We start from the raw sequence: 27154 nt of genomic DNA on the forward strand, positions 1-27154 counted from the left end.
TAACCTTGATCCTGCCATGGGTTTGCCTCTTTCCCATGATTCTTCCTTTAGGGAGAGTTTCCAGCATGCACAGTGCTTTCCTTACCCTTTGAAATTGAGCATGCACGGTGTGTTTAGGGAGTTATATGCATGTCCATCTGAGGCTTTCTTTCCTTTTCCAGTGGAGTGTGCCCCCCGGAAGATTATACTTTGCCATTTTTGTCTCTTAACATGCATGCCCAAGAAGTTGCTTCTTCCTGGGGTCTGCATTTAATTAACATTTTTGATGTTAACAGGTGTAGACCATCAGGAAATGGCCTCTATCTGGTGCTGCCTAATTATCATTTTCAGAGAGGCAATGTGATAATTGACAGGCCATCACCTGACATTTCTAGTGGGTAGGGGAAGAGCCCTCTCTTGCCCTGCTCATGCTCTTCTACCTGTAACAAGACAAGCCTTGTATATCATTAGACATTTGTCCCATTAAGGCAGCATCTCATTATTAAATTTTATTGTGCGAATTCTTACTTCACATTCTCATGTTCTGTGTTCACTATTTGTGTGCTTTTTCCATTTTTGTTTTGACCATATCTCATTATTTTAACTGCCTCCTCTAAGATTCTAGATCTGCATTGGCCAATATAGTAACTACTAGTCACATGTGACTGTAAAGGGTAAATTAATTATAATTAAATAACTAAATGGCATATCCTTAGTAGTAATAGCCAAATTCATGGCCAGACTAGAAATTCTGTAACTACATATGTGCGGTAGTTAATTCATTGGACAATGCAGATATAGAGAATTTCTTTCATCACAGAAAATCCTGTTGGGCATGTTGGCTACCACTTATTTTTAAACTCTATTTGTGTGGTTTATAGTTAAATTATATTGTGCTTCTCTATATTCATTTCCTTTCATAGATTTTCTCAAGCAATTTTTAAATTTCATTCATTTACTTTCTTGAGGTAAGTACTTAGATTATTTTTTTTAAATAATGTACAGCAAATAATTTTTTCCATGGATATTGTTTTAGCTTTATTGTATTGGTACTTTTACGTACTATATTCAGGTATTATTATTTTTCATAACTTACATTAAAAATTGTGCCAAGTTTATTTAAAATAGATTTCTCCCTTGATTTTCAGATGTTAGATTCTGTCTTCCATTGCTGTATTTTAATTTAATTTAATTTTATTGTATGTAAATATGCTGCATATTCCTTTTTTTAAAATGTGTGATTTTTCCTCTCTCCTGTTACACAAACTTTGTATGCAGTGTTCATTATGCACTTTAAAAATAAATATTTTGTTTCAGGGCATGGTGCTTTCACACATAAAACCTTAGAATAATTTTAAATTCCATTCCACTTTCACCATTCCTGAACTGCTTTGAATATATTGAATGATGGAAGCCACAAGAGCCTTGCAATCCTGTCAAGATAATAGGATTTTCCATTTACACTGTAATCTGAGATATATTCGTTTTGGTTTCATACTTTAAAAAAACCTATTCTCTTTTACTCTTTGGTGATCTTTGCTTTTCTATTTGTGCATTGCTAGAATGTCAGCTGCTGTTTCCCTAGCACCTGAGATGTCACTCGACATTGTATAGCACTGGTGTTGAGAATTGAGAGAATCTACTAAATAATAGCACTTTTTGAGACTGCAGTTCGGAATTAAAAGGAAGGGAAAGGACAGGCAAAAGAATATAGACATCAGCTATTTTTATGGAAGATCTGTTGGAGAACATGGTTTTGTTGTCCAGGAACTTGAGACCTAATACTGCATTCCTAATACTTCACTAAGGTGTGTCTAAATAGCCGTGAAAGGGCTAGGAAGTCACAAGTCAGCCTCTTAATTGTTACGGGTGCCCTTAAAATATTAGGGTAATATTGAGGATGCAGAATGGCTCCTTCCTCATGACTTTTTAAGAGATATGGGCCGGGCACGGTGGCTCATGCCTGTAATCCCAACACTTTGAGAGGCGGAGGCTGGCGGATCACCTGAGGTCAGGAGTTCCAGACCAGCCCGACCAAAATGGAGAAACCCCGTCTCGACTAAAAATACAAAATTAGCCGAGCACGATGGCGCATGCCTGTCATCCCAGCTACTCAGGAGGCTGAGGCTAGAGAATTGCTTGAACCCGGGAGGTGGAGGTCACGGTGAGCCGAGATCATGCCACTGCACTCCAGCCTGGGCAACAAGAGCGAAACTCCGCCAAAAAAAAATAATAATAATAATAAAAAGAGAGAGAGAGAGAGAGACATCTGGAGGGAGATACTAAGCTGTGCAGGCTCTCATCTTGAAGTCACCAAATACATAAGTTGTTATTCCTGCTCTGGTGAAAAGTTTGTCAACACATTTTTTTCCATGAATTAATGAAAATTTGAGACCCATAACATAAGTTTTTAAAAGTTTCTCCTAAAGATTGCTTGTGTATGTATGTGTTTTAAAATATATTTAATCTCTACATCTTGAAATAGTTTTTATAGATTCCACACAAGAGTCCTTTATGAAATAAGTATGCTTTAACTTTCTTATAATATTTGTCCTTTTTTGTCCCTGGCACAGTCTGTATATGACCAGTTAAATTACTTTTAGTTCATGTTTGGGTTCTAATTACACACAAATATTCTCTAAAGCCCAAATCTTATTTTGATATTCGAGGAAGGGTTTACATGGTAATAATATTAAGGGTTACAGCTGGTTTCACTGAAGCTTTGTAGGCATTCTCTAATATCTTATTTTTTGAAGGAATTATAGACTTCAAAATTCTGCTTGAATTATAGTTCTGCTTGAATTTTAGACTACATAATACATGTACTGTCAGGTACATTCATGGAAGGGACAGGCAGATGGAGTCATATGTTACTGGAGTCTTGACGAACAGATGTAGAAAATAGTCCAAGGAATAAGAAAAAAGTTGATATTGAAAAGTGCTTGTTGAAGTCTGTAAATGTGCATTAAATGTGGCAGTAAAAATAGACACAATGATGTTTGGGAACTGGGGTCTAAATGCTGGAGTCCCCAGAATCATAGAGAACCTTGGTTAGGCGAGTAATTTTGTCAAAAAGCAAGAAGAGGCAGCGACAGGCAGAATATAATTAAAAGTACTGCTGGGTCTTTTTCTAATTTTGTAATTTTGTCATATTTTTCAAACTCTGTTGATCATTTATTAAATTGGTAAATAAACTATAATCAGCAGGGTTACGATGAGGGTTAAATAAGGAAATATATGTACATCTGTAAGCACAACGTCACAATTAATACAAAGTTACCCTTTTTATTTTTCCTGGACTTCATGTACAAATGGGTCAGTAAATTTTTTGTTTATGACACATAATTATCATTTGTACATAAAATATATTTAATTATTTTTATATTTTTAGCAGGGAAATAATACACGCATGTTTCCCCCTGTCTCAAACACATACATTCATATAAACATATGCACCTATATACCTACATATCTATGTATGAATATATACATGGACATCGGTATTTCTCAGCAAATATGTATCATGATAATCAGAGATATTGCAACTAACAAAGACTAATATAAACCATGATTGCAAGAATTTTAGATACCACGTTAGTAAAATATCAGATTGAGCTGCTAAATTTCTCCCACCCCTAAGTTATTTTGTATTTTCTGAGCATCCTAGAGGATTGTGACTGTATACACAGGACAGAAACACCATGACTCAGGGTACTCCTGCTAATTTCTGATGCAGGAGATTTTAAGGGCTAGATTAGCAGGATGGGAGTGTTGACCATCTAAGTGAAATAAATCCCTGAATTGATTATCCCCATCCTAAAACAGATTTTTTTTTTTTTTTGAGACAGAGTCTTGCTCTGTCGCCCTCGCTGGAGTGCAGTGGTGGGATCTCGGCTCACTGTAATCTCTGCCTCCCGGGTTCAAGCGATTCTCCTGCTTCAGCCTCCTGAGTAGCTGGGATTACAGGCAAGCACCACCGTACCCGGCTAATTTTTGTATTTTTAGTAGAGACGGGGTTTCACCATGTTGGCCAGGCTAGTCTCGAACCCTTGACCTCAGGTGATCCGCCTGCCTTAGCCTCCCAAAGTGCTGGGATTACAGGCATGAGCCACCGCACTCGACCCTAAAACAGATTCTTACTTGATTATTTCCAAGTTCCAAGGGGAAATACAAAAGTCAGAGTTGAGTGAAAGTAAAAGTGGAGTAAGGCTTCAGAAGGCTGTGGTGGGTGTTGGAGAAACATCGCTAGGGCGTAAAGCTAGGATAATAAAATCTGAGAAATCCCAGTGTTTATCTGTAGGTGGAAATCATATTCCACATGCGGATGGAGTCAGGGATCCCTGTGTTTTAAAATCAGTGAGGGAATTGAATATCTGGACTTGCGCCAATTAACATACAAAACTCAGTGCTTTTGACGTTCTCATTCACAAGATATCTGTGTTCCTTCTTTATTAGCAACCATAGTCATAGGCTTCCTAATTTTTTTTTTTTTTTTTTCGAGACGGAGTCTCGCTCTGTCGCCCAGGCTGGAGTGCAGTGGCGCGATCTCGGCTCACTGCAAGCCCCGCCTCCCGGGTTCAGGCCATTCTCCTGCCTCAGCCTCCCGAGTAGCTGGGACTACAGGCGCCCGCCACCACGCCCGGCTCATTTTTTGTGTTTTTAGTAGAGACGGGGTTTCACCGTGTTAGCCAGGATGGTCTCGATCTCCTGACCTCGTGATCCACCCGCCTCTGCCTCCCAAAGTGCTGGGATTCCAGGCGTGAGCCACCGCGCCCGGCCGGCTTCCTAATTGTGACCGCGGGAAAAGAGGAGAGGCCTCTGCGTGTTTGTGTCTGTCGGGTAGGCTGTGGTGCAGGTGATGTCACACTTCAGTGAAAGTCTGGCTTTTCATCACAGGTTGATCTGAAAATTGTGCACAAGACTGGTGTCTCACATGTTCTTTCTCCAACCTCAGCTTTTCTTAGTGCCTAAAGTGCCTGCAAGTGGAAATCCAGAGGGAGACAGAGAGAAACTGAGTTCCTGACAATGCATTCACTAGTGAGTAGGGGATGCCTCTTTCTACGGAAATTATACCCATATTGCTGGCAAATGGGCAGTTTTCTCCAATTTGCATGGGTGTTTCATTTTTATTCTTCTTTTTGTTTGTTTTTACGATGTAAAATCCACCCAGCCTGGGTGTTCCAAATGCAATCAGGAGGCTTTCAGGTATCTGGCCTCCAATTAGGTTTTCTCAGGAGTCTAGGTTGGGTATCGTGTGTCAAAGACTCCTAAATTATCAATATAATTTCTAATATTATACTACTTTATTCCAGCCCCTATTAAGGCTATTTACAAAAAAAGATATGAGAGGTTTCATTTATATATTTCTTTTTCTTCTATCCATCCTATAATCTCATGGGAAATAATTGACCCATTAACTGTACTGTTGGCTGAAATAGACTTAGGATTGTGATGAATGCAGGCAATAGAGATGAGTGAACAGCAGAACATCACAGCCCAACGGTGAGTCTGATGTTCTAGCAGCTGAGTTCAATAAATCCGGTGTGATAGGACTTGGGCAAGAGCTGTGTGGTGTTGAGGGAAAAGAAAAGTTTGATAAAATATAATTGAGCTTTTAAAAACTTTGCGAAAGGATAACTAAAGAAGTCATTATTATTCTTATCCCCATTCATTTTACCTTTTGGTAATTAACCTTTTTGCCTTCTGGTAACTGAAAGTAACGTATAAGAAATATAATTATTTAATTATGGTTGCACACTCAGAAGAAGGAATATAGTAGCTAGAGCACAATTTAGGGTTCTGTGGAAATGCTTTATAAGGGCTGGTTAGAAAAAAATCAATAAAGAGGCTTTTTTAATCCTTGAACAAGTGAAGTGACAAGGTAAATTTAAAAGAGAAACAATGATAACTGATGTTTGGATTGCCGAGAGAAAGTTGAGAACAGGAGGCTTCATATCACAGGAATCATCAGACTAAGATTTCCTCAGTATAGCAGCCTCAGGGGTCTTGTCTTGTGCTGCTAGACTGTCTTTAAGCCTTGTCATGAACACCTGAATTATATAACATTAGAGAGACTATATGTATGAATTGAATCCTATATTCTGCATAAAGCTTGTTCAGTTCTGAAGAATGCTGGAGTCTGGTTCATTACTTTCTAACTTTTTAATGAATAAGGGACCAATGACTTATATTTAATAAATATTTGCTAGATAGGAAACACGTTTTCTATTAGTTCATTAGATTATTCAAAACATAATAGGTCTTTTAACCATTTGATTGGTGAGAAACCTGTGGTTCATCTAGAGAAATAAATTATTTCATCACAATCGTGTTTAAAAAGTAGTAAATCATGGTTATTTGCCTTGTGACAAATCTGTAATTTACTTGAAATTCATGGTAAATTTCATTTTATTTATGAATGTTGAAGTGAAAATTTTATAATCAGTTATGTAGAGATGATTAATACATTACTGAAAAAATCTGGGTTATATTATGCCACACCTCATGCGATATTTCTTTATAGTAAAGTTTAATGGATTCAGAGTGGGTATATCTCTGTGAGTGAATCTGAAAGGCAGATACCAGCTTAGTACTGAGAATGAACTGGCTGGAACCCAAAACACTGAGTATTCTGCATACCCAGCTCCTAGCTATGTCATCGCAGCCTTCCTCTTCTGGACATTGAAAGGGATTTCTCTGTCTAAACTAAAATGTCTGTGATGTTTTAGAAGAAAGTGACTTTTGAAGATGTAGCTATTGACTTCACCCAGGAAGAGTGGGCCATGATGGACACATCCAAGAGAAAGCTGTACAGAGATGTGATGCTGGAAAATATCAGTCACCTGGTGTCCCTCGGTGAGTCCCTCAACATTCACATACATATGTAGACACACATTCGCTCATTCATTCAGTAAGTGTTAGAACAGCTTCCCCATATCTCACTCTAATCTCTTCTCTGATTCTCTCACAGATCTCATCTGAAAAAAGTTTGAACTCTCTAAATCTATCTGAAATAAGTATCTTTCTTTTTATTTTATTTTATTTAGTTTGTCACTCAATTAGAATGTAATCTTGACAAGGATTTCATGGTTTCTTTGGTACTCAGTCTCTAATACTCATAACAGACCTGGGAACTTAATGAATATTTTCAATGTATTAAATTAAATATTTTCTAAATAACTCTTCCGCTTTAGTGTATGCTTAGGCTGAGACCAATTAGTGAAAACAATAGCAATATCTTTTCCATATAGAACACCAATTATTTTTGTAAATCAAATGTTTTTTTTTGTTCTGCGTGAGAATAATAATAAACACACTGTGCAGATATTTAATTACTCTCTTTCTGAAAAGATTGTGTATTATGCATTGTGTCTTGGAACTTAGGCATGGACTCAGCATTCGTAGGTCCTGACTGTTTTGAATTTCCTTTTCCTGATGGACCTTTGGTTTGGATTTGTTTTCTAGTCTCAGGTTGGGTCAGAAAAATCCTGGGGAGTTTTCTGTGCTCTAGGTCTTGTGGCCTGAGCTGACTTTCACTGTTTTTATTCTTCCTTGATAGCCTGCCTTACACTCGGTGATAATGCACATTTATTGACAGCGAACTCAAAACACATGTATTCTTTCCACTAACAGGGTACCAGATAAGCAAATCCTGTATAACTTTGCAGCTGGAGCAAGGAAAAGAGCTGTGGCAGGAAGGAAGAGAATTTCTTCCAGACCAGAATCCAGGTAAGCAACAGTGTCCTGTGCTCTAATAGGAGGAGGTGCTTTGTCAATGAATAATATCACTTGAATATTAATGAGTGGTTTTATTAAATGAGTGATAATTTCTAAAATGTAGGTTAGGCTACTGGAGCAGAATTCCTTAGATGTGATTATCATTTTGTTCATGTGTCAGATGCTACTCTTGTGTCCTCTTGCCTTTTCTTTTACTTTTGGGAAAAGGATAATTCATGTACTTGTTGGGGTTAAACTTTCACATGCTGACTCTTTTCCTGATACCCCTGTGAAGATTATCCCTCTATTTACCTGCCTCATATCTCATCTCCATTTTAACTCTTTTCACATTTTAATTTTAAAAATCTTTTCTAATTGCTGACACTGTACAATCTATTTCTCCTATTCAAGTAGTTTCTTCATTTGACACACTTGCCACATCTAAGTGTCAATTTTTGAAAAAAAGTAAATGGGCCTTGGGGCTTTTCAAACAATTTTATTACCATAATACCAATGTAACAATTTCTTTTTCAATTATTTCAGACAGGGAAAGTGCCCTTAAGAAAAAACACATGATATCCATGCATCCTATCATCAGAAAAGACGCATCCACCAGTATGACAATGGTAAGTTTTATAGCTGTGTACACCAGTCATCTAAGTTAAAGACATGGTAATGGGTTAAGTTAGTAATGAAGCACAATCACCTGAGTGTAATTAGGCTGGCATTAAATGCTTTCTAAGCAAAAAAAAATTGGATACTTTGAATTTAGTGAATAAATTGAGCTGTGTTCCAAACCATAACATGAGATCTCTAAAACAGAACAAGTGCGTATACATTGCTCATGCCCAGACATTGAAAGATATTGATATCATCACAATTAATGCAATAAGTCTGCAGTTGGGATCTTACAGAACAGAACATATCTGTGTCTGTAGGAGATAATGTGTATGCCAATGTCAATCGAGAAAAATGACAAGACAAGTCTCAATCATTTTAGGAGATTTATTTGCCAAAGTTAAGGACATGCACCCAGGAGACAGGTGTATGCCTTTCTCCAAAGATGATTTTGAAGGCTCCAAATTTAAAGGGGAAAGGGTGGGATATTGAGAAGTACACAATTTTCATGTAAAAGATGGGTAGAAAAAATAGTCATTCATGCATTCTTCTGGCTCATTGAATCTGGATTTTTGAACATAAGATGACATAAACAAATGGGGCAGAGGAATAATGCAGGAAAGCTGCATTTTACATAAGACAACATAGGCAAAATTGGGCAGGGAAACAATCAGATATGTATTCGTGTCTGGTGAACTGGGGATGACTGCACCTGTAAAGACAAGCTATCAGTTTGCATTGCCATGGTGTAATTTTAACAGCTCATGAGGAATTTCCTTGTGGGCAAAATATGGGGGAGGTGTGTAGCTTTTCATCTTGTAGCCATATTATTTAGGATCCAGAAGAGGGAGGCAGGTTTGTGTGACCCAGTTCCCAGCTTGATTTTTCCCTTTGGTTAAATGAGTTTGGGGTCCCAAAATTTCATTTCCTTTCACACAAGTAACATTGGAAAGATTTCAACTGGGGTCTACCACTGAATGGTTGGTCTAGGATTCAAAGGTAGTGAAATGAATGTATAGATATATGTGGGTAAACCATTAAGAGCTTTTAATCTTTGTCCCCACAGGAGAACTCTCTCATTCTGGAGGATCCTTTTGAATGTAATGATTCAGGAGAAGATTGCACTCACAGTTCCACAATAACTCAGTGTTTGTTAACTCATAGTGGAAAGAAACCCTATGTCAGCAAACAGTATGGAAAATCCCTTAGTAATCAGTTGTCCCCTAAACCACATAAACAAATTCATACTAAAGGTAAATCATATCAATGTAATCTATGTGAAAAGGCCTATACTAATAGCTTTCACCTTAGACGGCACAAGATGACTCACACTGGAGAGAGGCCATATGCATGTGATCTATGTGGAAAAGCCTTCACTCAGTGTTCTCACCTTAGAAGACATGAGAAAACTCACACGGGAGAGAGACCGTATAAGTGTCATCAATGTGGGAAAGGCTTTATTCAATCCTTTAACCTTTGAAGACATGAGAGAACTCACCTTGGAAAAAAAGTGTTATGAATGTGATAAAAGTGGGAAAGCCTTTAGTGAAAGCTCTGGCTTTAGAGGAAACAAAATAATTCACACTGGAGAGAAACCACATGCTTGTCTTCTATGCGGGAAGGCCTTCAGTCTATCTTCCGACCTTAGACGACATGAGAGAACATGCACTGGAGAAAAGCCATATGAATGCCATTTATGCGGGAAAGCCTTCAGTCAATGTACTAATCTTAAATAGCATCAGGAAATTCACCCTGGAGAGAAAATTATAAACTTCTTCAGAACATATTCTGACTTTAGATGACATGGTGTTAGGAATGATGAATGTAAGGAATGTGCAAGAGACTTCAGCTGTAGTTGTAGCATCTAAACATACCAAAGGACTCACATTTTGAAGAAATGCTGTAATCAACATGGAAGATACTTCAGTTACCTTTATTCTTCAGTCCACATGAATAAATTCATATGGAAGAGAAATTGTATGACATGTGTGTACCAAAGACTTGTTAATGATCTGATCATAAATGACATGAGAGAGCTGAAACTGTCAACATAATAAACTAAAAGTCTTCAGCAACAGCTTTAACTTAAAACATGTGGGACTTTCAGGTGGAGAATCTCTAACTCTGCATTCAGTGTGAAAATGTTTTTATTTGCAATTTATTGTCAAATAACATAAGAAAACTTTACTTGGATGAACCCTTTATTTGTATTTTCTGTGAATAAACATTCAGCCAAGCACCAGGCTTGAGGTTCACAAGAAAACACAGTGATAAAATGCTGCTAAAATGGAAAACAAGAGAGGAAAGCCTTTATAAGCTAAATAAGAAGGGAAAGTCTTTCCAAGGGCAATGAATTCTCTTGGAATACCAAATACGTCTTACTGGAGAAGTTATGCAATGAGAAATCCTTTCTTCATAGAGCAACACTTGTGGCACATGTGAGATTTCACACTGGACAAAACATGGTTGGCATCTTGAAAGGAGAAAATTCTTTAGTGGTAATTCATTTCTTAGTTGACATTGTTTCTCACATTGAGGAGCTATCAAACTTGAAAATCACTGTGGAGAAACCTGATAGATTTCTCATCAGAAAAGTGAGTCAAGAAGGTGGACCTCTAGAAAAAACTCTTAACACATACTTTAGCAAAATAATTCAGAAATTTGAGAAAATGTCTATTCATAAAAATGTGGCATGTAAATGTATAATAGCAAAGTGATCAGGGAATAAATTGAATGCAGAATTATATAAGAAATTTCATTAAACTTTTCCAAAAGATCAATAGTTACAAATATTGAAAGAATACAATCGGTTGTTGAAAAAACTTAGTATGTTGGTGAAGTCCTTGTTTCATTTATGCAGCCCTAACAAATCGATTTGCATCTGCACTCCTTGGCTGAGATTATTGGTCGAGATTCTACCCCAACTTCTGAGTCTCCCCAGTCTTCAACAGCTCTTTCCTCACAGCTCACCTCCCTTTACTTCAACGTCCACTAAAACCACTTGTTTCCATCCAACCCTCGAGTTGACACACCAGGGATCTTCAGCCCCACTTGCCAGATTTCTCAGTGGGTCATTGCATAGATTTAGCAGGGAAATGGAGGCTGTGTCAAAGACACCTAGTATATGCATTTGGGTGTCCCCAGCCCTTGCCTCTGTCTCTGAGCAGTTACCTGGGATCAGAGAATAAGGCAGCTCTTCTCTTCTATCCCTCAGAAGGCTCTTGAAATTTTGTCCCTGGAGCCTCTCTAACTGGAGGTAGCAGTTCATCTCATGATGCCCCACATTTTATTCAGGTAAGTCCTAAGTTATTACACAGAGACAGACACAGCTGTGCTCCTTTTACTGCAGTCCAGAAGATAAAACACCAGCATGATAAAACAGCCGAACCTGTCAGCCACATTGCAAGCCTTTCCTATATTTGATTCAATGTACTTTTCCTGAAGCAAAATGAAAGTTCTCACAGAGGGGCCTCCTCTGCCTTGTCCTCAGAATTGGAAAATGTATTGTCCATTGAGGAGCCTCAGTACTGAACCTAAAACTCAAGAGAAAGTGTTTCCTGAATATGAAGTGGGATGACTTGAAATTTTGCCAAACAGGCACAATCTTAATACGATAGGCCTTACTAAGGCTAAATGGCCTTATCCATGGTTGAAATTGACACATCATTATATTAAAAAATCTCCACAAGTGATAGATTTTACTCCGCAGCCAGGGTTTATGTCAAGTGTGAGGATAATGAGCAAGAAATTCAAGCCCTTGGCAAACTGGTTGGAGAGGCAAGGAATATGTCCAGGCAGAGCTCATATCATTATTTATTGTTTAATCTATTTAATTAAATATGTAATTTACCCACAAACTGTGGCTGACATTATATGTACTCCTGAACCACATTAAGATGTACTATTTGTGCTGTGAAATTCTACAGGATTTGACAAATGCATGGTGGCAGATCTCCAGCCATTATTAAAGCATAACACAGAATGCTTCTCTTATTCAAGCTCTTCTTCCCTCCACATAGAGGGAATCAATCGACTTTTGTATACTGATTTTTGAATTTGCTTCTTTATTTCCATCTTCTTTAATTAAAGCACAGGATATCGTACTCAATTTCCATTTGATCTTCCAAAAGAAAAGTACTGAATAATCTACACCTGAATTTCAGTGAGTCAGGCTCAGGTCCACCACCAAGGCCAAACGTCCTGTGCTGCCAACTCATGGCCGGCAGAGGGCAATGAAACCCATCTTTCCGGCCATGCAGGGCGCATGCGTGATCTGCCTCCCGCGGCGGGCCGAGTCTCCAGGAAGGACCTGAGTTTTCTTTACCCAGGGTCAGGGAGGCGCCATCGCCCTGGCTTTGAGGCTGGGGCCTCCGGGCAGGTTCCGGTAGGGGCGTTGGAGAGGCCGCTCTTTTTGCAAGGCCCGAGATGGTGGGCCCTGCGCAGGCCGCCCTATTCCGCGCCCTCAGGGCGTCAGTATCCGCCTGAGGCCGGATGCCCCTGCTGGGCCCGGATGCCCCCGCTGGGCCTGCAGCATCCTCGGCGCTGCCCTCCCAGAGCCCCGCAGAGGCTGAGGTGGCGCGGGGTGGGGCCCCAGCTCCACCAGAAGCGGCGGCAGCGAGGGCTGGAGAACCTGGACTCCGGGGCTCCGGCCTGGGTGGGACTGAGTCCATCCAGGAACTTGGACTCCGGGGTTCTGGTGTGGGTGGATCCGGGGCAGGCTCAGGACCAAGTCCCTCTCCTTCCACCAAGAAGCGCCCAGAGGCCAGCGGGAGCTCCAGGTTCACCTCCTCCTCCTCCAGGTGTTTACTTTTCCTTTATTTCTGTGAGACCAGAAATTGGCGCCATCCTTCACATCGGTGAATCGGGACCCTAACACTCATTACCTCAGGTTTATTGCTATTGCCATTAACAGTGTTGGTGGCATTATCACTAAGATCATCATTGTTGTTATTATTGTCATTCATGATTATTAGCAGGTGTGTTCATCATTTTGTCTCACTATGCATTTTGTGTGTGTGTGTGTGTGTGTGATTGGTTTTGTATGACGTTGAATTGAGCTTCTTTAATCTTGACCAGTGTTGTCAGATTTCTGAAGAGCATTCCGGAGGACGACTCTTGCCTTTCAGTGCAACCACAGAATTTCGTGGGCACAGGAGAGCACCTAGAATATTCCCCTTTCATTGCACAGCAGCTTTGGGAAATAGTGGCTGCCTGGCTCTGAGATGAGGTAGAAAAGACTGGATACTGGGGCAAGTGATAGCCCCTCCACTGGTGTTTTTATGAAGCTAAGCGCACTGTCTCCCACGTAGACTTAGAATAAAATCTAAAGGGCCATGGCTGCCCTTCCTGGGACTTCCTGGGAACGTTTAAACCTTCTGTGGTTCCTGGAGTAGGTAGGTTGCCAAGTCTGTGCCTCATATGGTAGCACCAGTCTTTTCTGGGCCAACAAGGGCACTTAGAATGTTTCCAGAAGCTCAGGCATACTGTCTCTGTTCCTCCCTTCTGTTCAATGGCAATTCACAGGGTCCCTGGCTGACATAGAACATCCTGCAGAAGGTTGGGCTTGGGTGACTTTCTGGCCAGCCTTCCCAGGCAGTCATCTTTGAAAAATTTCCAGAGACTCACAGAGGTGGTTCACTGGTATTTCATGACTGCAAGTGGGGTTTCTGGATCCTTGAGTTTACTTAGAATATTTGAATGGCTCTGAATGGCCAAGAAACTCTCGCTGGTCTTAGAAGCTGCCAAAAGCTATCACTGGGCCTCTGAAAAGACTTTTAAATTTTTCCAAGTAAATTTGGGCATAGGAAACTTTTCCAGGTCTAGCCGAGCCAGCTCGGGTGGAGTCCCAAAAAACTGCTGGGTATTGGGGAATCTCATCTTATGAAAGAGCAATTGGTGGCAAAGCTGGGTCTCCAGGACAGCTGTGTGTGTATATGTCTGTAGAACATGACTTGTAGTCATCTTTGGTAAGGGTGCTTTCTGAAAGGAGAATAGTCAATGAAGTATAGTAATTAGCAGAGCGTATTTGTTTCCTTAATAAAAAAGGAGAGATCTGTGGAATCAAACAGACCTTCCAGCGATAACCTTTCCATGCTCAGCCTATTGATTGTGTATGCGAGTGAAATTACCTGCCAGTGGGGAACAAGACAAGTCTTTGCATGAAATGCTCTTGTGGAAGGTAGATTCCCAAATAATAAAGCATCAAATGGTAGAAACATGCCCTGAAGTTTGAAGAGATACTCAGTGCACAAAGTAGACTGTGAAAGACTTTCGGGAAATCATGCAATCACTGAGAGATTAACTGATGACATTCCCCAAATTTATGTTTAGCAGAAAAGAGAAATAGTCATGACACAGTATAGTCAGCTGTTTCTGACGTATGACGGCAGTTTAAGAAAACATGAAACAAAAAACTTGAGAAATCAGAAGGTATCCCAAGTAAAACCTTTGGTTTATTAAAGAAATGATGAAAATAAAAGCAACGTATCTCACAGTATGGGTGATAATATTTTCATACGTATGTGATAATGGATCAACATTTGATAGAGATGAAATAAAAAGTTCTAAATGTGACAAAAGCAAACAAGGAAAATTGTACCGTAGAAAAGCCCGGGTGACGGGAGTGAGGCCCTGTCTCAAGAAGAAACCATCAGAGAGATTTAAAAGCAGACAGTGAATCAGAGGATTGTATAACTTTGTTAATACTGGCCCTTGTTTCACTGGCAAAAGGCCAAAATAAGCCATGTATCTCATGGATTCTCGCATCATTTGTTCAGGATCTGAGATGTTGCCTCCATTTCCAGTTAGGCATTGTATGGTGGAATTGCAGTTAGCACATCTGGTGCAAAAATTTTAATGCTGCCGAAGGTGGACATGTTCCCTGAACTAAGAGAGTCACAATTTCGGTGTGTCTTCAGGCTCTCTGGCTCACCAGGAATGAAGATCCTGGCTCTAGGGATTTTCCCAAAATGTCTTAGACAGTAAGCAACAGGGCAGAATTGAGGCGCATCGCCAAGGCCTCGAGGTGTAAAGAAACAGCCCTGGCCTCAGGGCCCATGAAATTAGGATGATTTTAAGGAGGATGGTGGAATGAGAGGACTGTGACCTTTGGCCCCATTTCTTTTCTTTGTCTTTTCATGGGCCAGGTGTGCTCAATCAGAAGGCTTCCTGTGCCTGATGTCAGGTGTCCTGGGGGAAGAAAGGAGCACTGTTTAGAAAGATGCTCCACAGGGAGAAAGGAGCCACCATTTTCAGGAGAATGATCCCCAGAAGCATGAGCAATCCAGATGCCGTGGCTTCACACAAGACGCTGGAGGGTCTTATTCCTGGAGCCAGGACCTGGGCATCGGTGTCCTTTCATGCTCATAACTGATTTTGAGGGGAGCCCAATGGATAACCTGCCTGCAAGTCATGCTCATCACACTGTAGTTTTCACACACGTCACACAGAGACCCTGTTCGTATGCACACTTGGGTGCTTGAGCAGGGTTGCACCCAAGATTCTGCGGTTCTACGGAGCCCTGAGTTGTGCCCTGGACAACTTTCCTCAGGGGGTTGGTCAACTTTGATCACTGCACCTAACAAGAAAGGGACCATGAATTCTAATCAGCAAATACAGAAAAGGAAGGAGCCATATCCCACAATCATTTCCACTGAAACACCACGTCGGATAAAGAAGAAGTCTGATTGCAGGACAGGGACTGTGCTTCAGAGATGCACCTTTCGCAGCTGGACGAATGACCCGGAATCTCCCCAAATGCCATTTGTAAACACACCAGATGAGATTTATTTCAGGGCTTTTTGAATTTATTTTCGTTGAACATACACACTCCTGTGTGTGATTTCCTTTACTATCAATACGACTTACTTCCAAATGACTTACATGCCAGTGGGAAAATTTTCCATTTCAACTCATTGGAAGTGGACACCGTGAAACAGGCAAGTCAGTCTGTCTGTTTCTGGCGTTATGTGGGTTCCGCCAAGAGCACGAGTCCTAGGGCACCTGAGGTCCGTTCAAAAACCAATGTAAAAACGGCGAGCCAGGGTAAGAAAGGAGAGCACCGTTCCTATCTTCCAAATGCATTCCTGTTTCCATGATTCCAGGTGGTGAGAAGGATCCAGGGATGTCCCACATTAGCAAAATTTCACCTTCTCATGCCGACCAACAACTGATGAATGAAACACACCCCAGGAGAAAATAGTAAACCCAGTCCCCTGCAATAACCTCACACGCAAACCTACAGGTCAACAGGTCATATTCAGAAATACACACTGAATGTCATCTACCATGAACACAAACACACAGACAGTCCCTCCAGAGGTTCGGAAGACTCACGACCCCAAAACTTGATGTTTCCCATGTGTGGGCTCATCCTGAGACGCAGCCATCACTATCCAGTTGTCCGTGTTGTACAGACAGAAACTTGGGCTCCTCATTACTTTATGTAGGGTTGGCGGTGTTCGTGTTTGTGTGAGTGTGTGTGTGCATGTGTGCTTGTGGGTGTCTGTGTGTGTGTGTGTGCGTGCACCCCTACATGTGGGTCGGCACTTCCACTGAGATCACTGGCACAGAAGCAGAGCCCTCTTGCTGTGTTTGTTCTTCCCTTTGGATCTCCTGGTAATCCCCTGCAGAGAAGCGAGTGTGCCAGTGTTCATGGACTCCTGATCTGTCGGGTTCGTTGAAGAGAGGTTTAGCAGGAGCTTTGCTGTTCAGGATGGTAGTTTTTCATCCCACACTTGTATTTTGAGTGATGAATCACAAGTACGTCGGGAGGCAGGGTAGCTTCGACTTTTCTGACGTTGAACTCAGGCTTCGTTTTGTTTTGCTCTTGGAGGAATTTCCAGTGGTCTAAGGTGCTTTCCTGAGTGGCCGTTTCCACCAAGTGCTCGTCCAAGTCGGGTACCTGGAGGCCGGGGTCTCTCTTGAGCTCTCCTTGTGTTGCTCACCTGTCTGTGTCTTCAGTGCCAAGGGCTCTTGGTTCCCTGCCTCTTGATACTCTCTCACTGTGTCTTTCCCATTCCCTCTTCTGCATGTAAAAGAGGACACAGGCCTGTTGACTCAGGACAGAAGTGATGCCAGAGGCAGTGACCTCGGCATCATCCATTTTATACCACTGGCTTTCTTGAGCTTGACATAAGAGAAGTACTTGTCCGTTGTGACCCTCACAGGTCACATCATGAGCATAAAGTACCTGGCCAGACCACTGCCACAAGGTCCTGGGTGTCAGGTATACCAAAAAACTTATCAGTCAGGATGTTCCAAGGGCTCAGAGCTCAGCTCCTAGAAGAAGGACCAGTCCTGAAGGGACAGACCTTCCTTGGGAATTTGCAGGGTTTGAGCAACCCTGGCCTGCTATGTTAGCTCTTTACTGCCCAGGTGTATTATCATGTTGCTTATTTTTTATATTATATGCTGAGGAGATTTAGACCAAAAATTTTAAAAGAGATAAAATATAGGGAGGAAGTTCCACATATCACAGTGAATTCAATTGATTCGGTTACACACCAACAGAACTTCTGAACTAGACCAGGGTGGACAAGCCAGGAACTGTGGGCCAAATTCCACCTCTTGCTTGCTTTGTGTTGCCCATGGACTAAGACCTTTTTTTTTTTTCCAGTTTGAAATTGTTTTTTAAAAATTAAAAGAAGTATATTATTTTTGACACATGAAAATTACATGAAGCTAAAATTTTAGCACCATAAATAAAGTTTTACGGGAGCACAGCCACAACTATTGCTTTATCTGTGGTTACTTTTTGTGCTACAGCAGCAGAGTTGAGTATTTGCAACAGACTGCCTGGCCTGAAAGACTCAAATGTTCAGTCTCTGTCACTTGAGGAAGAGCTTGCTGGCTGCCGGGCTTCCCCTGCTTCGGGGCTTCTCCCCTCGTTGCACTCTCACTTTGTCTTTTTGTTTTGCCAGGGTGATCATTTCACTCTTGTTGTTGAGCATTGCAATTTATAATGTTGTTCAGATGTTTATTTGAATGAAATATTTGTCCTTCATGTACATCTAAGTATTTCTTAATTTAAAATTAATATTTAAGTATATGATTTTTATAGTGAATGATGTTTTAAAACACAGTTCCTAAGAAGCCAGAATCTACAGATGATGAAGAAAAAATTGGAAATGGAGTGATTTAGAAGAAGCTTGCGTTTTGCCTCACAGTCCAATAAATGTGGACGAGAGACCCATTGCAATTAAATCACCCAAGGTGCAGTATTTTCTGTGATTCTGAGGTTGGCTGAATAGAATCATAGCATGTAGCAAAGGAATCCACAGTCTCGTACCTCTGTACCTGAGCATCCAGAGGGAGGGATGGGCGATTGTTAGAAATACGGCCCCAGTGATGCTTCATGAACTTGACTTATGATGTCCTGGTCAGAGCTGTAGCTGGAGAAAGGTTTCCTTTTATTTTTGGCACTAGATTGTATCATTAATTATTCACCATTCATTCCTTAAATATATTCTTTGTTCCAGAAACAGTGCTGGGCCCTGTGGCCATTAATATGAACCATAACTTAACTTTGTATGCCAAGCTATCCTGTTCCAACATATATTAGTATAGAGATTATAAATTCACTTATATTTATAGCATAGTTTTAAAACCATGTATTAATGACTAAATTTAACATTTTAACCAATTTAAACCTATGAGCATTATTTATATTTTACTTGAATAACTTTTAGAGCACAGTTTAATATTAAATAGGGTAGACAAATGATGAAAATGGTTTTCCTTTGTTAGGACAAATGGCAGCCGCTGTTGAGTACTGTTACAGGTGTTCACAAATACAAGTGGTTGAAGCAGAATGTGCAGGGTCTTTATCCGCAGTCTCCACTCCTCAGTACAATTGCTGAATTTGCCCTTAAGGAAGAACCAGTGGATGTGGAAAAAATGAGAAACTGTCTACTAAAACAGGTAACATTTGATGAGAAATGCTTCTCTACATTGGGTAATATATATAACACTTAACTGTATGCATTGATATTTTGCAGTTGGAGAGAGCAGAGGTTCGCCTGGAAGGGATAGATACAATTTTAAAACTGGTGAGCAAGAATTTCTTACTTCCATCTGTGCAGTACGTGATGTTTTGTGGATGGCAAAGACTTATTCCTGAGGGAATCGATATAGGGTAAAACGTTAGCATATTTTTTTCTTAATTAAGGAAGCTGTGGCAACAAAATGTTGTTCTGTAGCAGTTAGAAGTCTGGCAGTGTCCCAAGTCAAATTCTTTATCTTTATTTGAAAGGGAACCTCTTACTGATTGTTTAAAGGATGTTGATTTGATCCCACCTTTTAATCGGATGCTGCTGGAAGTCACCTTTGGCAAGCTGTATGCTTGGACTGTTCAGAACATTCGAAATGTTTTGATGGATGCCAGTGCCAAATTTAAAGAGCTTGGTGAGTCAACAGTTGCATCAATGTTATTTTATAGTTTGCCTTTAATTATATATTGTGGAAACTTGCAGATGCCAATTTTTGCTTTTGAGAAGACTGTGTTTGTACTTTGTACTTGTATAATCTACGCTGCTGTCAGCTTTCTCAGATTTTAAACAAAACTAGCAGGAGACACAATGCTGAAGTACTCTAGTATAACATTTTTACATTTTTACATTTTACATTTTTATGTGTATCACCACATGTCTGTGTCCTATATTAATATTTATTTCCTGTATAGTTTGAGCATCTACAGAGAGTTGATTGGATTGGTTTTGTGGAGGAAAGGTGAGACATAACTTTTATATTTGAAATGGAAGGAATGGAATAGGGCACCAGTGTATTCAGAGAGCAACATGCTAAGTCCTGTAGACAGATGGAACGACCTGTGCATAGAATACAGGGGATAGACCCATCGTGCAGCATGACAGAGCTGCCCACTCTGTGGAAACCACTGAAAAATAGTCAGAAGTTTAGAGTAATCACCCGTGCTTTCTGCATTATGTTTATTCTTGTATCCACACACATGAAATGTCAGTGGGTGTCAATGCTTATTAGTCAGATGTTTAAAGTAATAGCCCGTGCTTTCTGCATCACGTTTATTCTTGTATCCATCACAAGAAATGTCAGTGGGTGTCAATGCTTATTAGGTATCCAGCCGGTTCCCCTGCAAACCATCACCAATGAGAACCTGTCAGGACCGAGCCTGGGGACCATCCCGCAAGCCCGCTTCCTCCTGGTGATGCTCAGCATGCTCACCCTGCAGCACGGCACAAACAACCTCGACCTCCTGCTCAATTCCAGCACGCTGGCCCTCGCTCAGACGGCACTGCGCCTGATTGGTGGGTCTGCACCGGCTTGAGAGCCTTTGGGAAAACGTGAAGATTTTGCTTTGATTTTTTTTTTAAGCTTTTTGTAAATTATGGTAAGACACAAATAGCAGAAAGTGTAGCGTTTTAACATCGCAATTCAGCGGTATTAAATATATTCACAATTTTCTAGAGTCATCACCACTGTCTAGTTGTAGAACTTTTTCATCACTATAAATACACCCCATTTAGCCATCAGTCCTGACTCACCCTGCTCTCCAGCCCCTGGTAGTCACAAATCTGCTTTCTCTGTCTATGGATTTGCATATCCTGGATATTTCATATAAATGGAATCATCCCATTTGTGGCCTTTGTGTCTGGGTTATTTCATTTGGTATATATCAGTACTTTATTTTTATGGCTGAAAAAGATTTCATTGTATGAATATATAACATTTTGTTTATTCATTTATCTGTTGATGGACATTTGGGTTGGTTTTGCCTTTTGACTTTTGTGAATAGTGCTGCTAGGAACATTTATATACAAATACTTGTTTGAACACTTGTTTCTAGTTCTTTTGATTATACACCTAGGACTGGAATTACAGGGTCATATGGTACAACTGTGTGTAACTTACTAAGAAACTACCAAACTTTTCCACAGTGCCATATCATTTTTACATTCCCACCACCAGTGGGCAGGATTGCAGGGTTCCAGTTTCTCTACTTCCCTGCCAACACTATTTTATGTGGTTTTCTTTTTTTGTTTGTTTTTTTGGATTAAGGCCATCCTAGTGGGTCTGAAGTGGCATCTCATTGTGATTTTGATTTGCATTTCACTAATGACGAATGACATTGAGCTTCTTTACATGTTTGTGCTTGTTGGCCATTTGTATATCTTCTTTGGAGAAGTGTCTATTCAAATCCCTTTCTCTTTATTTTTTATTTTATTTTTTTGAGACAGAGTCTCACTCTGTCGCCCAGGCTGAAGCACAGTGGCACGATCTCGGCTCACTGCAACCTCTGCCTCCTGGGTTCAAGTGCTCCTCATGTCTCAGCCTCCCGAGTAGCTGGGATTACAGTCACACACCGCCACACCTGGCTAATTTTTGTATTTTTGGTAGAGATGGGGTTTCGCCATGTTGGCCGGGCTGGTCTGGAACTTCTGACCTCAGGTGATCTGCCTGCCTTGGTCTCCCAAAGTGCTGGGATAACAGGCATGAGCCACTGCACCCAGCCCCTTTCTCCTTTTTAAATAGGGTTATTTGTCATCATCTTGTTGTTGTACCAATAAATGCACTATAGAAGTGTACCAAACATTTAAAGAAGAATTAACACCAGTCCTCAGACTCTTTAAAAATTTCATGTATACTAGACCTTCACAGATCTGTAGACCTTTATCAGATATATAATTTGAGGGTATTTTTTCCTGTTCTCTGGATTGTATTTCCTTTGATAGAGTTTTTTATTTTGATGAAGTTCAATTTATCTGTTTCTCTTTTGTCATCTATGCTTTTGATAACATATCCAAAAAGCCATTTCCAAATACAAGGTTGATGAAGATTATCTTCATATTTTCTTCTGTAAGTTTTATAGTTTTAGCTCTTATATTTAGATCTTTGGTCCATTTTTAGGTAATTTCTTTTACACAGTGTGAGGTAGGAGTCCAGCCTTTTTCTTTTGATTATCTGATTGTTTCAATACCACTTGTTGAGGACTGTTCTTTCCCTGAAGTTCTCGGTACCCTTGGCAAAAATCAGTTGGCTGTAGATATTTAGGTTTATTTCTGGACTCTCAATTACATTATCACATTCTATATGTTGATAATTATGCAGGTACCACACTGTTTTAAACATTGTAGTTTTGTACTGTTTTAAAATTGAGAAGTGTGTTTTCTTAAGATTATTTTGGCTACTTTGAGTCCCTTGCATTTTCACATGAACTTCAAGGCTGGCTTTTCCATATCTGCAAAAAAGACCATTGGGATTTTTGCTAGGGATTGAATCTGTAGATTGTTTTGGGGAATAGTGCCATCTTAACAATATTAACATCCATTCTCTGAATGTGGAATGTCTTTCCATTTATTTCTGTCCTCTTTAATTTCTTTCAGCAGTATTTTATTGTTTTACAGTTATCAGGGTAATAATGGCCTCATAGAATGAACTAGGTAGTGTTCCCATATATTCTGTTTTTAGAAGAGTTTGAGGATTGGTGTCAATTCTGCTTTAAATGTTTGTTAGAGTTGACCAGCTGAGCTTTTCTTTGTTGAAAGTTTTTTTTTTTTTTTTTGAGACGGAATCTCACACTGTTGGCCAGGCTGGACTGCAGTGGCGTGATCTCAGCTCACTGCAAGCTCCACCTCCCAGGTTCATGCCATTCTCCTGCCTCAGCCTCCCGAGTAGCTGGGACTACAGGCACCCACCACCACGCCCAGCCAATTTCTTGTATTTTTGGTAGAGATGGGGTTTCACCATGTTAGCCAGGATGGTCTCAATCTCCTGACCTCGTGATCCACCCACCTCAGCCTCCCAAAGTGCTGGGATTACAGGCATGAGCCACCGGGCCCAGCCAACTCATTTCTTCTTTTACTATTTATCATCTCTTCATCTTCATGGGTGCCTGAGCATAGGTCATTCCTAATAGCAGAGTGATTCAATGTCAATGGAAGATGGGGAAAGGGATTATTGGATAGGCAACTGATAATCCTTATGACAGTGTCTTGCTTTTCAAAATATTGACTTGGAATCTGAGGTCTCTGGATCATGTGTATTCCTACCTCATCCGGATATTGTTTTTCTGAAGAGAAGGAACATAGAAACTGCAAAGCAGCCCACATAGCTTTATCTGAGTTCATCTTCTCGCAGGACTTTGCTAAAAGTAGCAATAAGAGCCACTTATTACTGCATGTCATGTTTTCAACATTTTCTGCCATTTTCTTTAGTTTTACAGTCTCATTAGGCATATAGTTCATTTTTAAATATACATCAAATGATGGTTTAACCAAATGGTTATTATTTCTTAATGCCAGCTCTGTCTTGTACCATATGAAACTTATCCAACTGCTTTCTGACTACCTTGTTCAGCCACATTTTAGTTTGCATTACTATCAACACCTCACTTCTAAATGATGCCTCTTTCAAGAATTGTGTTTAGTAAACACATAAAAAAGTATAACCTTAAAACATATCTGGAGGAAGACAGTTCATGGCCGCTTCTGGTGGCTTCATACTCATTAAACAAATGATGATTGTCTTCCATTCTTAGGATACTAGAAATAGAAGATTGCTGGTTGGACTTCAGCCTACTCTTCCTCATTCTAAAGAAGTCAACAGAAGAATGGTTGACTTTTATCTCTTGATTTACTGCTTACAGACAATGAATCATGCCTATTCTCACTGGCCAAAGCTATTGCAAGAGTGGCTATGACAATTAGTTTTTTTTAGCTGGAAATATTGGCACACTTCAGTAATACAAGGATCATTCAATAATTAGGAAGGGGAGACAACATACTGAAAACACAACATGTTCCCATCACATACCCATGTGTACTCACACACTGTGCTTCATCTTCTGCTATTATGAATGAATGTTTAGGCTTCTATATTATGCTAAAACTTCCCCTTTTATACTATATCCCATACCCACATTCACATTTGGTCTACATGGATATAGCTCCTGTGATTCTGTCCTCTTTTGGATAATTCAGGTCTGCTTCTCCACTAGGTTATATAAATCAGCTTAAAAATAAACAACCATTATAGTACAAATCCTGCATCAAAACATGTTTATTATATAAATATCCTCTATCAGCTCATGTTTAATTTCTTTTTTATTTTGAGATGTCTAATAAGGTGGGCATTAGACATATGGCTGTTTATATTTAAATTAATTAAAGTAAATATAATTAAATATTCATTTTCTCAGTTGCACATTTTAAGTGCTCAGTAGCCACTAGTGACTATCATACTGGATAGTGCAGATTATGTAATATTTTCATTTTGTAGAAAAATCAATTATACGACCATATATAATGAAAATATGCAAGTTTCTTAACACCTGAAGATAATTAAATAGTACACATCAAGACGTGGGAGACACAACAAATGTTCAATGCAGAGGAAAAATTACAGCCTTAAAAGCATAAATTAGAAAAGAAGAAAGTTGAACTCTAATGAGTTTAGAAAATCAGCAAAAGAATAAACACAATGATTGTAGGTAAATAATAAGAAAATACATTCATAAAATGAAAACTAGGCCAACAAAGAGGATCACCAAAGCCAAAAATTGGTTTTCTAAAATTAGTGATAACATTTATCAACCTCTTCAGGCTTATCAAGGAACAACAAATGTTACACAGAAAATAAATATTAAGAATAAAAATGTGTTTAATGGCATACTTAGTGATTAGAAAGAAAACGAGGGCACACTATTAATTACTTTGAGTAAATTTAAAGCATAAGCAGAAATACACAACTATCTAGAAAAATATTACTTACCAGCATTTAATCAAGAATAAATAAACATCCTGAATAATCATTTAAGTATTAAGTAATTGGTGTAGTAGCAAATAAAAAAGCAAGTAGCACTAGCCGGTTTTATAGATTATAAAATTTTCAGTAAGATCATTCCAAAACTATAGAAAAGTAGATGACAGAGATGAAGAGTATTCTGCAAATCATTCTGCTAATTCATTAAACTTATTGCTATACCTGACAAGAGTACAAGAATATACAGAACAATAAACAAACATGAAAAAAATTTTTAAATATATTACAATTAGTATTAAATTATGTAGCACATAAAAGTGTAAATATGAACAAATCTAATTTGCCTTAAAAATACCAGGTTGATTAAACAATAGAAATATAATTTACCACAATAACAGATTAAAGGGAAAATTATATAAACATTTCTATTATGCATCATATAAGCTTTTAAACATAAACTTAAAACACAACACTTTTAAAACATAAACATTCAGTAACCGTAAAAACTATTCTTAGCATACTAAAAATGGAAGGTAACTCATTTAAATTAACATAGGGTATCTACAAAAATAACCCTACTTCAATAATAAAGGAGAAATATTTGAATCATTCTCTGTGAAGTCAGAAGTAAAATATGAGTATCTATTATTGCCATTTCTGTTCAATATTGAAATGGTAGTATGAACCAATGCATTAAGACTAAATAAATAAATAACAAAAGATTCTGTAAAAAGAATGCAGAAAAAACATTCATTATCAGCCAGGCACGGTGGCTCACGCCTGTAATCCTAGCACTTTGGGAGGCCGAGGCAGGCGGATCACGAGGTCAGATGATCAAGACCATCCTGGCTAACACGGTGAAACCCCGTCTCTACTAAAAATACAAAAAATTAGCCGGGCATGGTGGCAGGTGCCTGTAGTCCCAGCTACTTAGGAGGCTGGGCCAGGAGAATTGCTTGAACCCGGGAGGTGGAGGTGGCAGTGAGCTGAGATCACATCACTGCACTACAGCCTGAGTGACAAAGCGAGCCTCCATCTCAAAAACAAAACAAAACAAACAAAAAGCCCACAAAACATTTGTCGCATTGATTTGTGGTGCTATACCGTGTCCTTAAACTTGATCTGTTTCTGGACTTTTTTTCTTTTTTTCCATTTTAATAGGTCCATTTGTTTATTGCTGTGCCAATTCTCTATTCTTAATTGAAACAATTTTCCTCTCATTTTACTTATTTTAGAGTTCTTTTAATTGTGTTTAAAAAGCTTGTAACATGAGATCTACTGTTTTAATAAATTTTGAAGCATATAGTACAGTATTGGTAATTATAAGTACAGTGTTGAAAAGCGGATCTCTAGAACTTTTTAATTCTGCATGGTTGAAACTTTATACCCATTGGACAGTAACTCTTGATTTCCTCATCACCCCAGTTCCTGGCAACCACTATCGTACTTTCTGCTTCAATGAGTCGGTCTATGTTAGATAGCTCATATAGATGGAACCATGCAGTATTTGTCTTTTGTGACTGGCTTCTTTCACATAGCCTAATGTCCCCAAGATTCATCCATATTGTGGCGTGTGATAGGCTTTCCTTCTTTTTAACGGCTCCATAGCATTTCATTGTGTGTATACCACATGTTGTTTCTCCATTCATCTGTTGATGGACATTTAGGTCGCTTCCATGTCTTGGCTATTGCAAACAATAAGTGTGCAAATATCTCTTTGAGATCCTGATTTCAATTCTTTTGGATAAATACCAAGAAGTTGGATTGCTGGATCATACAGTAATTCTATCTTCCTTCACAATTTTTTAGCTATTTTTTTTTTGAGACAGTCTCGCTCTGTCACCCAGCCTGGAGTGCAGTGGCACGATCTCAGCTGTCACCTCTGTCTTCTGGGTTCAAGCAATGCTGGTGCCTCAGCTTCCCGAGTACCTGGGACTACAGGCATGTGACACCATGCCCAGCTAGTTTTTTGTATTTTAGTAGAGATGGGGTCTTGCCATGTTGCCCAGGCTGGTCTCGAACTCCTGAGCTCAGGAAATCTACCCACCTCGGCCTCCCAAAGTGCTAGGATTATAGACATGAGCCACCAAGCCCGGCCTCCCTTGGC

At 39.6% G+C, this 27154-nt stretch overlaps 1 protein-coding gene and 3 pseudogenes across 1 annotated transcript in view; all 4 read left to right on the forward strand.

Annotated features, from left to right (window-relative positions):
• The window catches only part of LOC100432405 (zinc finger protein 705A), a 57319-nt gene extending 47270 nt beyond the window's left edge, over nt 1-10049 (forward strand). The window contains 6 exon segments of the mRNA XM_054545795.2: nt 4934-5016; nt 6708-6834; nt 7612-7707; nt 8239-8321; nt 9380-9817; nt 9819-10049. Of these exon segments, the coding sequence (XP_054401770.1) occupies nt 5005-5016; nt 6708-6834; nt 7612-7707; nt 8239-8321; nt 9380-9817; nt 9819-10049 (987 nt within the window). The 5' untranslated portion in view covers nt 4934-5004.
• Nucleotides 10050-12577: 2528 nt separating this feature from the next.
• LOC129050564 (uncharacterized) lies at nt 12578-13186 on the forward strand (annotated as a pseudogene).
• Nucleotides 13187-14020: 834 nt separating this feature from the next.
• Nucleotides 14021-21509, forward strand: LOC129050565 (putative HERC2-like protein 3; annotated as a pseudogene).
• Nucleotides 21510-23322: 1813 nt separating this feature from the next.
• LOC129050566 (ADAMTS-like protein 3) overlaps nt 23323-27154 on the forward strand; it is a 117374-nt pseudogene continuing 113542 nt past the window's right edge.

The sequence above is a fragment of the Pongo abelii genome, chromosome 16 (genome assembly GCF_028885655.2).
Source record: "Pongo abelii isolate AG06213 chromosome 16, NHGRI_mPonAbe1-v2.0_pri, whole genome shotgun sequence".
NCBI classification, from domain to species: Eukaryota; Metazoa; Chordata; class Mammalia; order Primates; family Hominidae; genus Pongo; species Pongo abelii.